Raw genomic sequence first — 15,482 nt, forward strand, 5'->3', positions numbered from 1 at the left:
TAAATTGTGCCAGCGCAGGCTCGTGGCTCGTCTCTGATCCTGAAAACAGTGACACTAAAACTGTGTCGTCAGAACTTCAGCTGTCCGTGTAGAGGAGAAAACACATCCCTGAGCTGATCCAGTGTTGGAGGAGGATGGAGGAGACATTTTTCTATTTACAAAAACACATTGCTGGACCCAATATGAATCTGTGATAACCACACTTATTTATTCATCTGAATAACATCCAGTGACGTGAGGTCAGGGTAGGCAAGGTAGGCAGTGCCTACCCAAGGGTGAATTGATATTTTGATTATTTAATTATAATTTTTTTAATTTTTTTAAAAATTTTTTTAACTATCATATAATTATAAATTATTTATTTTTCATTTCCAATAGCCTACAGTACCTATAAGTTTGAAAGTGTCCGCATTTTGTGCGTTTCATGGCCCAAACTACTAAACAGTCTTTTTTTTTTTTTTTTTTTTGCTCCGCTGTAAGGCAGAGGGAGGCCACGCCCCCTCCCAAAGGCACGTTGCTCCTCTCATTTCATTCTCATTGCGTGATTTTATGTGTTTGCGCATGCGCAGTCAGGTCCCCAAGATGAAAACCATTTACATGTAAAGGCAGCATAGAGAGCTGTCTTTGCACGTAACCGCGCTATGCTAAATGTTATACGTAAGTTCACAGTACATTAGTGAATTGATATCACGTGACCGCTGCTGCTACGTTCTCTAGCTAGTGGGCGGGATAACACTACAGGCAGGATGACAGTACTAGAGATGATAAAGAAAGTTTGTTTTGAGGGAAAACGACAACTTTTAAAAGATGGAGACCAACACCTGAGTTAACAGAGCTTCAGCAAAGATAAGATTAGAAAATGTTTCATACTTTCTACAGTGAATGGAACAAAAGGAAGGATTGACTTTGTGGATGCTCCTCACTGAGGCTGTTCTGAGTTGTTGTCATTTTCTCTGTGTTTCCAACACAAACAACAGATGTGCTGCCGTGTCATGAGATATATCTTGCTGGAGAGTATGGAGGCTATATTAAATAATTGTTTATGCTTCTTTAATGGTATTTATGATGTTGATTTTGTTAGATGGCTAAATACTTGTTCATGTGGATCTTGTTGGGTTTTTTCTTTCTTATTATGAATTTTATATTTTGATAAGCGCATTGAGATGACATTGTTGGAAATTGCTTTATACAAATAAAATTGATTTGAATTTGTGTACTATTTAAAAGGTTGAAACCTTGGTATTTAAAAATCATTCGAAATTTTTATTTTTTATTTTTTTTTATTAATGTTTGGTTTTTGATTGTCAATGTTGTGTATTGTGTTTAAATCCGTTTTTGTTTCTTTTTGTCTTTTTTTTTATTAACAATTAAAAACACCACAAAACAGTCATATTTACATATTTACTATTATAAGATATATATATATATATATATATTTCTTTTTAAACATTTTTTGATCAAATGTTTGATATATATCATACAACATTCTTTTATTTAAACTTAAAAATATTTTTAAAAAAAACAATATATATATATAACAAATGTTTTATTTAAATTAACAATTAAAAATACCAAAAAAAAAAACTGTCACATATTTAAATGTGTGCTATTGAAATATTTAACAAACGTCGTATGGTCGGTTTACATTCAAATATCACGTTCCCGCAGATCTGTCGTAAGGAAGCGATGAAGGAAGTGACGTAGTATACACGCATGCGTAGAAAGGATTGGGAACTGACAGTTGACTTCAGTATAAACAGGAAGTTGCCCATCTCTTTCGTCTTTACAGTGGCAGCCGTTACATACTAACTTTAACAGCTGCATATCGTCGTATCGCAGGCATCTTTGTGTATTTTTCTCTCACATACGTTGAGACAGTGTGTTTTAGTCTTTCTGTTGTGTTTTATACATTTTGTTTGGATAAAGAAGTTTTTGTTTTTGAAAGACAACACGGTTGTCAACAACAGAAACATGGCGAATTACAACGGTAAGAGACTTCTGTGGAGCTCAGTGTTAATATCAAACATCTGCTTATTCCTTTTAGAGGAAGACGACTTCAAAATGAGGAGTGAGGTCAGCAGAGCTAAGAATAGGGTCCAAATTGGTGGTAACACAGTGTCATGGAGTCTCTGTACACAGCTGGTATATTGTCTAAATACATGTAAACCATGTGCCAAACTACACTGTACCTACAATCTATGGATCCTTTTAGGTTCTGTAATATCTCAGTATTAGTTATGAAGGTGAATGACTTGGTTTGTGCACTGAGCTCTGAGACAAAGCACAGGGCAAAGGTTGCTCTAGTTTGTGGGGTTTAAACTGGTTTTATATTTGTGGGGACATTGGTTCCGATCTCTAAACAAAACCCCAAAAACACTGTCAGAGTGAACAGAACCAGACCAGATGTTCACTACACCTGGTTTCCCTCCACAGGTCCTGGACCATGTCTCCTCACACACTAGGACTGTTTAGTAGGGATGTCCCAATACAACTTTTTCCCACTTCCGATACTATACCGATATTGCAGCCTTGAGTATTGGCCGATACCGATCCGATACGACATCAGCACAAATCATACAAACTTTTATGACTTATTTTGTAGTGTGAAATGTTATAAAAGGTTTGATCTAGTGATGTCACTCAAACAGAGAACAATAGTCAACAACAGTAGGGATGATAAAAACTGACCTATTTATTATTAACTAATTGGTTACATACATTTTAACCTTCACCAATAATATCTACAGTATTATACAATTGAATTAACATTATATATATTGTAGATTTTAGATGCAGTCCTATAAAATCTGATATTCATTATTTGGTTGATAATGGACCGATATCAATATCGGAACGGGACATCCCTACTGTTTAGGATTTATTTTTTGGATGTTTCATCTCATAGCTGCTGCTTATGTTCTTTGTATTTTTATTTGAGTTTTAAACCAGTAAAATAAAATCAAAATAACAGCTAAATAACAGTTAAAAATCGATTCATAGGTATCAAGGTTCACGTCGATGCTGTGAAAATTGAATTGCAGTACTTTGTTAACCAGCAGAGGGCGCTATCCAGAAGTCATGGCGGCGGGCGAAATCTGCTAACACTTTATTTCTGGCCGCCTTCTACTCTTAAATATGTTAATAAATGATTCATTACCTTTTTAGCACCAAAAGAATATCTGTAATATTACGTGAATATCTGTAAAAGTCACGTTTTTCTACTAGCTCTGTCTGCTAGCATAGCATCTCTTCTTCACTACACTTAGCTGCATCCCAACCGACCACTGGGTTAGCATCGCCCTCTGCTGGTTCAAACAAATATCTGACGCAAATATAATGCAGACTGTTTTTGGTTTTTTTTTAAAGTCCAATTGTTAAGGCACAAAATACATTTTCAGTTGCACTTTTAAAAGAAAAATAACTATTATGCAGTTTTTTATTGTTTACTATGGAACCAGAATTTAAATGAATAGGCTTCTTCATTTGTATTATTCCTTTATTTATTTCATTCAAGATTTATTTTTAGTTAAATTGCATTGTTTGAATAGTTCATCAAGGGATTCTTTTGACAATGAAAAATAAAAGGAAAATAATACAGTATATTCTAGTTTTTTTTTCCCCCCCAAAAAATAAAGGAATATTTTTCAGTCATTTAAGTACAGTTCCATTTTGTAAAATGAAACGTGAGAGAATCGTATCGTGTACCCAGTATCGTGAATCGAATCGTATCGGGAGTTGAGTGAATCGTTGCATCCCTACTATTTATTTGATTTTTTGATTTGGTTTAGAAACAGAAGAAGAATTGACCAACCATATACGGATTGAACAATGAAAAGATCATACTAAATGTATTTTACTGTGTTTGCAGTACAAACTATAGACAGTAGGTGTGGAAAGGTATAATACATGTAATTATACAACAGTAAACGTTAGCATTTTACAAAGTCATCTTGAGCTAAATTGTAGCGTGTTGCTAATGGGGTCTTCTCCAACACCTGGTAGACATTAAAAGTAGTTTCTCTGTCGTCGTTGGTAAACAAGTTAAAAAGTATTTTATTTTGAAGTCTTACAAATGTCAAAAGGTTCACATTAAAATACCTGTTTCTGCACATGACACATTTGCTTTATCTCTGGTTGTTAGTAAACCCCGACATGTATCAACATTTAACGACACAGATTAATTTAATTTCACTGATTAAATTTGCTTATTCAATTCCTTTATTAAAATATTTCATTATGTAGGTATACTGTAAATGTATAATTTTAGTATTTTTATGACAACTGAATGCTGGTACAAAAATACTTTTCACTGCACATTGTACAATCTAAGACAAAGCATAGAGATGCACCGTGCTATAGGAAAATTATTGGCCAAAATCAAAAATGATAAAAAAAACAAGGCCAAAAACTGAAAGAAATTATTTTGTCATTATTAGTAACATTGCATTTATGGCTATGCATGTGTACTAAACTCACTGAAATTATAGGTTAATGATGTTTATTTTCTTTTACAGAAGACAATGACAGATTTGCACCCCAACATTTTGGCAAAGGCCGAGGCCCCTACAAGGGACGGTCGTTCCGCAGAGACCGGCAGCGGGGGAACCACCGTGGTGGATGTGGAGGACCTGGAGTGTGGTCCAGGCTTGGCCTCAATAGAGATGTGACCATGAGTGACAGCTCTCAGGACGGCAGTTCTCATCAAAGATAGTAAGTGTTGACTTTCATTAAATTTTGTCTTCATAAGAATACATGATATTCCTGAAACAACATTCAGTTCATACATTGTAAATGAAAAAGTAGCAGTAATACAATAATCATTAATAGCTGTGCAGCGCTCGAGTCAATGTGAATAAGATGCAGTTTTTAAATGTTGGTTCACAGTTGCAGATGGTCCCACATGTTTTAACCCAGACCTTTAATTTAATCATCACAATCCTGTTTCTTACTACAGTATCTATTTATAATGCAAGGTGTGTGTGTGTCTCTGAAATATGTCTGTGGATAAGTAGGGCCCTATAAAATACATTGTTTAAATTACATTTTTTTTTAGAAATATTTATAATTTTTCATAGAAAATATTAGTTTTTAACTCCTGTGAGGAAACAAAATAAAAACTAATAAAAAAAAAAAAAAAAACAATTAAACAAAAATGTGTGTCAAAAATAAATTAAGATACAATTCAAGGGTAGATATAAGTTGTAGTGACATGGATTATTCTGACTGCTCCTTTTTAATTATTTATGAGAACAGCTTTAATGTCACTATATTTCCTCTCGGGCATCAATGGTTTACTGAATCTGATCAGGTTTATTGATTAACTTTTGATCAACTTTGTTTAAATAAACCTAATTTAAATGATCCTATCTTCTGTAGCTCTGATGAGATGTTAGAATGTAACATTCTAATAACGTTGCTCCAACGGACTTTTATTTTGTAAACCGGAAGTTCCCACTGAAACTGTTCTACTTGAGGTAGCTAGCTGACTGTGAATGTTTACCTACGAGGCACAGACAGACACAACAGTTCGAACACTGAGCAGGGGAAGATGATTAAAGTTGATCACATTCTCACGGAGCACCGCTGCGCTACATGAAAAACGGGCGGAGCTTCACAGGCACAGCAAAGTTAAACGGGCACTGGAGGCTCTGTAGTTAGGAGGCAGTGATGATTTGCGTTGCTTTTTAGACGGTGTTTGTGGTGATTTAAGATGAGTTTAATGCAACCTGAACAGGAGGAGGGAGGGTGGTGCACCTAATAGGCGTTCCCCAGAAACATTTCCCCATTTAAAAAAAAAAAAGTTCTTTGCCCCACGGTGACGGCGTTTCATGTCCATTTGCGCATTTAATCATTTTCATTGGTCGATTTCGTGATTCCGTTCATTCCGTGGTCACTTGCGTTTTGCTCTTGGACAGAAATCATTATCATTAATATTATTTGTCTTGTTCAGCAATCCTTATGGGAGAGTATTTAGCAAAGGAGACGGCCGTATGGACAGAGACTGGCCACAAGGCAAAGGTGGAGGAGGAGGAGGAGGAGGAGGGAGAGGATCTTCCAGAGGAGGAATTAGAAGCCGAATCGGCTGGTTCAAAATCACGGTGTGTAAGCTCACACTCACATCTAGCTAATCTGCTTTGTGATTGGTTTAACAGCATCTTAATATCTTTGCCCTATCAACAGATTCCTCACGGCAAAAAGTATGACAACAACAAGTGTTCTCGCAAGGTCACAGTCTGTGATGGCTATAAGGTACGTTTGTGATGACAACTGGAAACACAAACTCACTTCTATGAGAACTTTGTGTTCAGGATCTGTTATCAGCTTTGAGCTCACGTACACCTGCCTTTATGATGAATGTTTTTATTACTTTTTTCATGCAAATGGTTTGAAAATTGAGCTTCAGGATTTCAGTTTTTAAAAAACCAATTACAAAGGTTTCTGAATACTTCAAAATGATCAAGGATTTCTTAGAAAACTACAGTCAAAACCACCAACTGGTTCTCAGTGTTTGTCCAGTTCATCTCACAGTGAACAATGTTTACTGATAAATGTATTCTTTGCATTTAGTGAATAGTTTGCTAAATGTTCTCACAGGCTCTACATTACTGTTTTCACTCATTAGTTTGTGATCTTTTTTTTCCTTGACTGATGTTCCTCAAGGTGGATGTACACGTCAACCGCAGTGATCCCCCCAAATTCTGCCTCTCAGAACTGAAGGTTGAAGAATTGGAACATCTGAAGGTCAGTGATAACAAATCATTCAGGAGGTCAGTGTAGACATTGTAGAGGAGTTCAAATACCTGGGAGTGGTAAGAGGCAATAAACTGGACTGGGGGAGGAACACTGACTCCCTCTACAGGAAGGACCAAAGCCTTGTGAGGTCCTTCAACATCTGCAGAAAAATGCTGAGGATGTTTTATGAGTCAGTGGTGTTGAGTGTGATTCTCTACGATGTTGTTTGCTTTGTCCTGTTGTCCACAGGAATTTAAAATTGGGAATATTCTAAAATAGAAACTTTTCATGGGAATGATGTATAGGAATTTACTGGACATTTTGAGTTATTTTAAATAATAATACCATAGCCAAATGTTAATATCCATGCAATATAGTACATACAATAGTACATCTTATTTTTTAGGACTTGCAGAAAGTAGTATGTTAGCATTAATTGGTCAAAGTTGTTGTCTGTTAACGGTTAAATAGTTAACCATCAGCATCCCTGATTTAAAAGAATGTTTTTGAACTGTTTTAAAGATGTTTTTTTTCTCTTTTCTAGCAATGTATGTCAAAACGTTTTGATGGTTCACAGCAAGCTTTGGATCTGACCAGTATTCACACAGACCCAGGTAACCACACCACCTCTTTTGGCATTAGATAATTCACAATGTTGACCACTTCCTTTGACATCTCAAAGGAAATACCTTGGATTGGTGTTGTTTTATATAGTGGAAGTATTTAGCAGTCACTGCTTTTTAAAACACAATCTAGATGGCTTGTGTTACTGGGTTAACAGGCTGGAAGCACCAGGTGATACTTTTATATACAGTTTACATTTTATTATTATTCATTCATTACAGTTGGTTTCAACTTGTATTATTATTATTATTATTATTATTATTATTATTATTATTATTATTATTATTATTATTATTTTTACTTAAAATGTGGTTTAAATGTTTTAAATCTTCAGAATTGTGTTGTTTCATGATGCCTGTTTTTCACATCCTTGTGGATTCTTTCACGTGGACGTGAATGTCGAAACTTTTATCTGTTTAACAGACTTGGTGTCTCAGGATGTCAAAGTGGTTTTAAACAGGAAAACAAACATGGAGGCCATCATTAAGATCATTGAAGACAACATTCCTCAGGTAACGGTCGTACGACAATCAGCAACAATCTGTGTATCTTCATATACTGTGGATACTTTAAAAGTTAGATCATCAAAGTGAAGTCCAGACCTAATGAAATCAATGTTTTCTTTGCAGTTGACAAGTTTGAACCTCAGTCACAACTGCATCCAGAGACTGGATGAACTCAGCGAGCTTGTGACCAAAGTGCCTCATCTGAAGGCCCTGAACCTTTCACACAACGACGTAAGACTGGCAGCTCCAAGGCTTTCATTGTCATGTTTGTGTAGTAGTGTTGAAGGTTCCTGTCTTGACGCCTACCGGCTTCCTGTTTGTTCTTCAGCTGAAAAGTGAACATGAGCTGGACAAGTTGAAGGGGCTGAAACTGGTGGAGCTGTGGTTGGTCAGAAACCCTCTCTGTGACCTTTTCAAAGACCCATCTTCATACGTCAGGTCAGTTTTCTATTCTGGGTTGTTACAGATGTTTACATGTGAGCTCAGTAGATTTACTGTGACAACAAAGGATGTTATTGTCATTTTACTCTTAAAATCCTGAATATATGATTGTAGTCTGTTTACCAGATGTAGTTCTGGTAACTTTGTTTTTTTATGATTCCTAAAAATAGTTGACTGACCGCTCTGCATCCAAGACGCTAATGTTTCCATAGTTCATTAAAACAGACGCCCAGTTATTGGTGTTCAGCCCGTGAAATACATTTGTTGTGTAAACATTTGCAGATTGAAAAAGATTTGATCCAAATTTAAAGTTTTGATGATTTATTATCGAAGGCAGTTTCTGCCAATCCAACGTCTTATATCTGAGTTTCCCACAACATGCAACCAACGTGCGTCAAACCCGCTGTTGTGTGTTTTTGTTCCTAATCAATGACTGAATTTTCCCACAGTTGATGGAGAACTTGTAAACCAAGGAAGATCCAACAATGTCCAAATTGAGAAAAGTGCTTTGTGTATGGTTGTTAAATCACAGGGTCTAACAGTGCACTAACACATGAATGATTCACAGAAAATCAAACGGTACCATGTTTTGTGACCCCACTTTTAAAAATGTGATTCAAAACGAGCATTGGTGTAAATGTGAACTCAACCATTTAATTTAGTCCCTGAACAGCAGCTGTGTCGACTACGAGAGAGTTAACGATGACGCTGCGGAGGCGGACCACACCTCCATTAGCATTAGGAGCTAACACATATATCCTGACTGTTGCATCGCAAAACATGCTGTTGCTTTTAGTCTGTATTCACAGGTGCACAGCGGAGGTGGGGCGCACACAGGCTTCTGTGTTCACCATCACCCTGAAACGGACTGAAGTCTCTGGTATGAAAGTGAAACCGCTCTAGGACTCTCCCGTTTAACATGCTGAGTAAACAAAACAAGCGCGCACACACACACACACACACACACACACACACACACACACACACACACGCACACACACACACACACGCACACACACACACACACACACACACACACACACAGCTTTCAGAGCCAGTAAACAAGGAAAGAAGTCGGCGCTCAGAGGCTCCGTTCCAACCGAGAGACATTGTAACGGTTTACACATAGATTTTCACCTTTATGCACATGAGTGAAATACTATAAAACCGTGTCACGTAAAGCAAACAACTCTTCAGTTTAAATGAGATGATAAAACAACACAATGGGAGCTTCTACATAAAGTTTCATTACGACAATGATGTCACTGATCGATAGACATTACAGCCGATCACATGAATTGCATAAAATGCTAAATATTGGTCGATTTGATAAAGCTGATCAGATTGGTGTAAAAACACCAAAGACATAGTCATTTATACTCTTTCCTCTACATGTACTTTCAGACACACTATAGTTTAGTATAAAAACATTCTCGTAACTTGTAAATTGCTTCCTTTCCTGTGAATAACATTTCTTTTTCATGCTTAAATCTAAATGTCATCTGTAATCAAATGAAAGGACATGTGACCAGAGCAGAATTTAGCTCTCACCACTTTGGAACTTGAAACCACATTTTATTTTTCTTGTCACTCAGTCTCTCTGTGGGAAATCTTTCTTTTTACGCTTTGGTTCCCATGAAGCTCTACCCAGCTCTCCTGATCTGATTAGCTGCTACAAGCAAACTGCTAAGGTGTTTTATTTATATATATATATATATATATATATATATATATATATACTGTATATGTATGTTCTACACAGCACAGCGTAGTGTTGCAGTGAACAAAATGAATGTGTTAGTGGAGCAGCAGGTCTTACTGAGTTTTACAGTGATTAACTTATTGTGTCAACTTTGAATTCTCACACTAATTCTTCTGCTTTTCTATTTTGTTTACGTACCAGTGCTGTGTGCCAGAAGTTTCCCCAGCTTCTGAAGTTGGTAGGTCTACTCACTCATTCATTCATCAGCAGTTTATGGTCACTCACTCTTCATTTCTACCACCATAGTTTTGATACTAGAGGACCTTAGTGTTTAAAGTCTTTTTGTCAATTCTCAGTTGTGTTAAAGCTGCTGTGAACAATAATGATCTATCAGGTAAAAGACATGGTGTAAAGCTCCATAGATCAATAACTCAAACATCAATTGCACAACAAAATAATAAAAAAGTTGAAATTGCAGCTTGAAAGTTTGTTCCACATTTTGTACATTGCATTGTGGGATGTGGAGTCCCATAGAATAGGATAGAGGTGTACTTAATTCTGTCAAATAAACTTCCCAACATAATTCTGGTGTTTTCACAGACTGAACGTTGCAGTAAAAACAGTGGTGGAAGTTATTCACACAGAAAGTTCTATATATTCTATATATTCAGCTGAAATTGAATGCCTCACGTAGTGATGTGATGTCACAGGGACAAACTACAACATAAATGAGTCGAGCCACTCAGAAATCAAATAAATAAGTACTGTTATTCCCCCCAAATATGTATTTATTTAGTTTTAGGGATGATGCAATCAACATAGTTACAATAAAGGTTTACAGCTGATGCGACACATAAAGAGCTTCTAGCTAATGCTAATTCACAGCTCATGTCCCTGGTTGGGCCTTTTTACACAATTTACATTAATAAAACACATTAATACAGCATTTGTATGAAACTTTTTCAATCACACGATCACACGTACATTCACACAGACTCAGTGTTATTTACTTTGGTTTGTTTTCAGACTGAACCCTAGAAGTGAACATTTTAAACTCAGATATGGTTGTAAGTTCTGTGATTAATGAGTTCTACAGCTTTGGGCCTGAGTACGATGTACCAGTCACTATATATTTATTGACTGGTTCATTGAGTTTGTTTTTATCCACTTGGACCAACCAGATTAGTTCAGAGGTCACAGATTAAATTTGTTCTGGTTCCTTGAGTTTAGTTTGTGTTTTGGTCCAGTGGTTTTTAATGATAATGTTATGGCCAGTGTCAGTCATGTTTCATATAACACCAGATATTCACCAAATGAACTGATATTTTCCAACTTGTACTAAACTGTGTATTGTCCCTCATCAGGATGGAAATGACCTCCCCCCAAACATTGGCTTTGATGTGGAAACACCCACCACTCTCCCACCTTGCAAGGTTAGTCAGTGTGATGCTGAGTTGTCTGTGTCTGTTGTGTTCAAAACGTCACTTTTTCCAAATATAGAAGCCACTAGATTTTTATATTCAAGCCTTTTCTTTTCTGTAATGAACGTCTCATTTCTCCTGCTAAATGTTGACCATGTGATCACACAGGGAAGCTGCTTTGGCTCTGATGACGCTAAAGTCTACATTCAGCACTTTTTGCAACAGTGAGTTTCTAACACTTTTCTCTATGTCGCTTCACAGCGTTTCTAACAATAAGTAGGAAATGACATCAGTGATTGGTGTTGATATGCAGAGTGTGTTTTGTGTGTTTCACAGGTACTACAGTGTGTACGACTCTGGAGACAGACAGCCACTGCTGGGTGCCTACCATGATGAGGCATTATTTTCACTAACAACACCGTACAACGTCCAGAATCCATCAATGTAAGGACACACACACACAGAGACACACACACACACACACGTACACGTTTTAACTGAGTGCTGCTGATTTCTTTGTTTTTCAGGAGCAGTCTGAGAGAATATTTCAAAGACAGTAGAAACCTGAAGAGGACCAAAGACTCCAGTAAGTTCTCCTGAAGTCAACGTATGACTTGTAATGATTAGGGTTGGCTACCGAAACCTGGAACGAGTATGGGACCAGTTACCATTCAAACGCTAGTAACCAATAAGAACAAAGATTTCGGTGCCACACTTTACTTGATACACATGACGTTGTTGTTGCTGATCAGATCATTGATCAATGACCTCATTTCTAACCGTAGCACATGCACAAAACACGGCCTGAAAGAAGGTGTGTGACACTATCCGCCACAAATAAATGAATGTGAAGTTTATCTAATAATAGTTTATTTGTTTGTTGTTTTGAGTTAAATTTGACTCTAGAAATATAAGGTCATTTTCAGATTTTGAAGTTAGTTTAAAATAATGATTTTGCACTAGAAGCGTTGAAAAAGTAGCGAGTAGTATCGATACCCAACCCGAGTGATGATGGAGCCCACCTGATGTTTGTCTTGTTTTCACCTGCCCTAGCGATGCGTTTCCGTCTGCTGAAACACAGACGACTGAATGTGGTGGCGCTCCTCAACGAGCTGCCAAAAACCCAGCATGACATCAGCTCTTTCACCGTGGACGTAAACGCCTACACAGTGAGTTCACGTCTGATCTGCCACACACTGAGTTACATCATTTGTGTTGTTCACACTCAGCCAAACTGCTTTGTTTTCACAGAACACACTGCTGTCCTTCACAGTGGGCGGAGTCTTCAAAGAAGGTCAGTATCTTAGTTGTCATGGTTATAAGAAGATTCACTGCATCTGTTCTCACTAACGCTTTCCTGGGTTTTTGGGCTTTTTCAGTTGTTATAGATGATAAATCTAAAGAATCTATAAAGGCCTTCTCCAGAGTTTTCATCACAGTTCCAGCAGTGGATTCTGGGTAAGTTACACATGTGAAACCAAAGTGCTCATTATCAGCTGTAGCTTCAGATAATGCTTGCCTCTGCTAGTATGACTGGAATGAACAAACAGTAAATACTGTTTCACTACATGTGTTTTCTGTGTATTCCTATATTTACCTAATGTATATTTATTTGTCCATAAAATGATAAACAATAATGTTTTTACACAACAACCATTGTTATTGTAGAGATTACTAGGGATGGGCACCTTACACATTTAAACCGATACTCGGTACTCGTAAATCAGTATCGGTACTCAACGATACCATTTTTTAGTACTTTGTGTGGTAGTAAATATTAAATAATATAATACCAAAATATTCCAGTTATTACCATATTTATTTCTATTAATATTAATAATAATAATAACCACATCTTTAACAATTATATCAAACTAACATCTGTTTGTATTGTAGCAACAGTATAATCAGGGTTGGGGTCAATTATAATTGTAATTGCTTAATTGATAATTAATTACAATTAAAGCATAATTATAATTGTTATTTTTTTAAATCTGTTGCTGTCATAATTGTATTTGAGTTTAGATAATTGACTATTTAATTGTAATTGCCATGGAAATTCTATAAAAATTGTCAATTATAATTTAAGGCTAAACTGGTAAACCATGTTACAGTTCTAAAGATGAACTAAGGCTAAGGCTGTGTCTGAATAGTCCCTCCTATCTCCTTTCCTATCCACTTTTCCTTAACCCTGTGGAAGATGTCATGGAGTTGTTAGAAAGGTGGAAAGGTGTTAGGAGAGGAGTTAGGAAAAGGTGATCACAATTGTTTTGATGATCAGACGCACTTCCACAAGGTGATGTAATAATCCTATGGCCACGCCTCCTTTCCTCAGAAATTTTAAACGCTCTTTTATCACGGCCACCACTTAAACACTTCCAGGTGTTAAAGGACAGTGGATAGGAAAGGAGATAGGATGGACTATTGGGACACAGCCCTATATTACTGTAATATTAACACCATAGAAAGTCTCTAACCGTTGAACCCTGTGGTCCTCGTTCATACTTGAACAGTTTGTCCATCATCAACGACCAGCTCTTCATCAGAATGGCTACAACGGAGCAGATCAGCAGAGCTTTTGTGGCGCCTGCCTCGACCCCTTCCTCCAGCCCAGTGCCCACCCTCACTGCCCCACAGCGGGAGATGCTCAGCACCTTCTCCCTGAAGTCAGGCATGAACCTGGAATGGTCCCTGAAGTAGGTGTCCCCTCCTAATGCCGTCTACCAGACTAGGATGAATGTCACAGCTCACTGGTAAACACTGTCCGTGTGTTGCAGGTGTCTACAGGACAACAAGTGGGACTTGAACCAAGCAGCACAAATCTTCACTCAGTTAAAGGTGACACAACTCTAAACAATCTACGTCATGGTTTAAATGTGCTGATGTCTAAAGTAGCAACTGTTTCTGTTTCAGACGGCGGGAAAGATCCCAGACGTGGCGTTCCTGAAGTAAAACGTTCGGTTACGTTGTAACCTTGGTTCTCTGAGTGGAGAGACTATCTCTCCACCCAGTTATATATTCCATATGTACGGGGACTGATCCCACTGGGACAGTTGACGTGGATATTTCTTTAAGACACACCACTACGTGGCCCATGCATGGGCTTAAAAGCCCCAGGTGTGCATGCAATCACTGATTCACATTGATTGGAACGGTTTCCGAGCGGCCTCGTGGTGGAGAGATAGTCTCTCCACTCAGAGAACCAAGGTTACAACGTAACCGCACGCAGGTGCCTCTGTGGACAGAGCCCCCAGAAAAAGAGGCACCTCTGTCCTGGGCACATGTGCAGGAGTGCCAGCGGCATCACCTGCACCGATGCCGCCATAAGGCCCAGGAGGCGAAGACAAAGCCTCCAGGTAACCCTGGCTCCCAGCGAAAACCAGGAGAGGCAGATCCGGTTTTCGAGTGGAAATCAATGAATCAGTGATTGCATGTACACCTGGGGCTTTTAAGCCCATGCATGGGCCACGTAGTGGTGTGTCTTAAAGAAAAATCCACGTCAACTGTCCCAGTGGGATTAGTCCCCGTACATATGGAATATGTAACTGGGTGGAGAGATAGTCTCGATACGATAGAGAACATCTTTGTATTAAATAAAGTCAGAATGAACTCATGTGAACCGTTTGATCTGATATTTGATCTGAATATTGTTGGGTAGTGAGTGTTTTAGATAGATAGATAGATGATAGATAGATAGATAGATAGATAGATAGATAGATAGATAGATAGATAGATAGATATAGAGATATAAATAGATAGATATATAGAGATATAAATACTAGATAGATAGATAAATACTTTATTGATCCTGAATGAAATTCAGGACACATGGCACAATTGTAGTGTCATCAGAGAACTTCTGCATGTATCAGAGAACTAAAGTCAGCAGTGCAGAGGGTGAAGAGGAGGGGATAGAGCACAGTACCCTGAGGTGCTGCAGGTCAATGTTGAGGACCTACAGCCCCCCGCTCCAACGGTGAGGGTCCACAGCCATGATGGTGGGTTTCTCCTGGAGAAGGCTGGGATGGATTGTATTAAAAGCACTGGAAAAGTGGA

The 15,482-nt window shown here is 37.7% G+C and overlaps 1 protein-coding gene across 1 annotated transcript; it reads left to right on the forward strand.

Moving 5' to 3' along the window:
• The first annotated feature begins 1,970 nt into the window (after positions 1-1,970).
• Positions 1,971-14,393, forward strand: LOC114473985 (nuclear RNA export factor 1-like). Its single transcript, XM_028463813.1, has 20 exons — positions 1,971-1,987; positions 4,515-4,710; positions 5,951-6,098; positions 6,181-6,249; positions 6,661-6,741; positions 7,277-7,346; positions 7,780-7,868; positions 7,986-8,093; positions 8,191-8,300; positions 10,207-10,243; positions 11,370-11,438; positions 11,595-11,650; positions 11,763-11,870; positions 11,954-12,012; positions 12,480-12,595; positions 12,678-12,720; positions 12,806-12,884; positions 13,940-14,122; positions 14,204-14,264; positions 14,340-14,393. The coding sequence occupies exons 1-20, from the start codon at positions 1,972-1,974 to the stop codon at positions 14,376-14,378; spliced, it is 1,737 nt and encodes a 578-aa protein (XP_028319614.1). The 5' UTR covers position 1,971; the 3' UTR covers positions 14,379-14,393.
• The last annotated feature ends 1,089 nt before the right edge of the window (positions 14,394-15,482 follow it).

Source organism: Gouania willdenowi, chromosome 13 (assembly GCF_900634775.1).
Source record: "Gouania willdenowi chromosome 13, fGouWil2.1, whole genome shotgun sequence".
NCBI lineage: Eukaryota > Metazoa > Chordata > Actinopteri > Blenniiformes > Gobiesocidae > Gouania > Gouania willdenowi.

Coding starts and splice junctions, on each gene's coding strand:
- LOC114473985 (XM_028463813.1), top strand. Junction 11,439..11,594: donor CCACTCTCCCACCTTGCAAG/GTTAGTCAGTGT, acceptor GTGATCACACAG/GGAAGCTGCTTTGGCTCTGA. Junction 11,651..11,762: donor ATTCAGCACTTTTTGCAACA/GTGAGTTTCTAA, acceptor TGTGTTTCACAG/GTACTACAGTGTGTACGACT.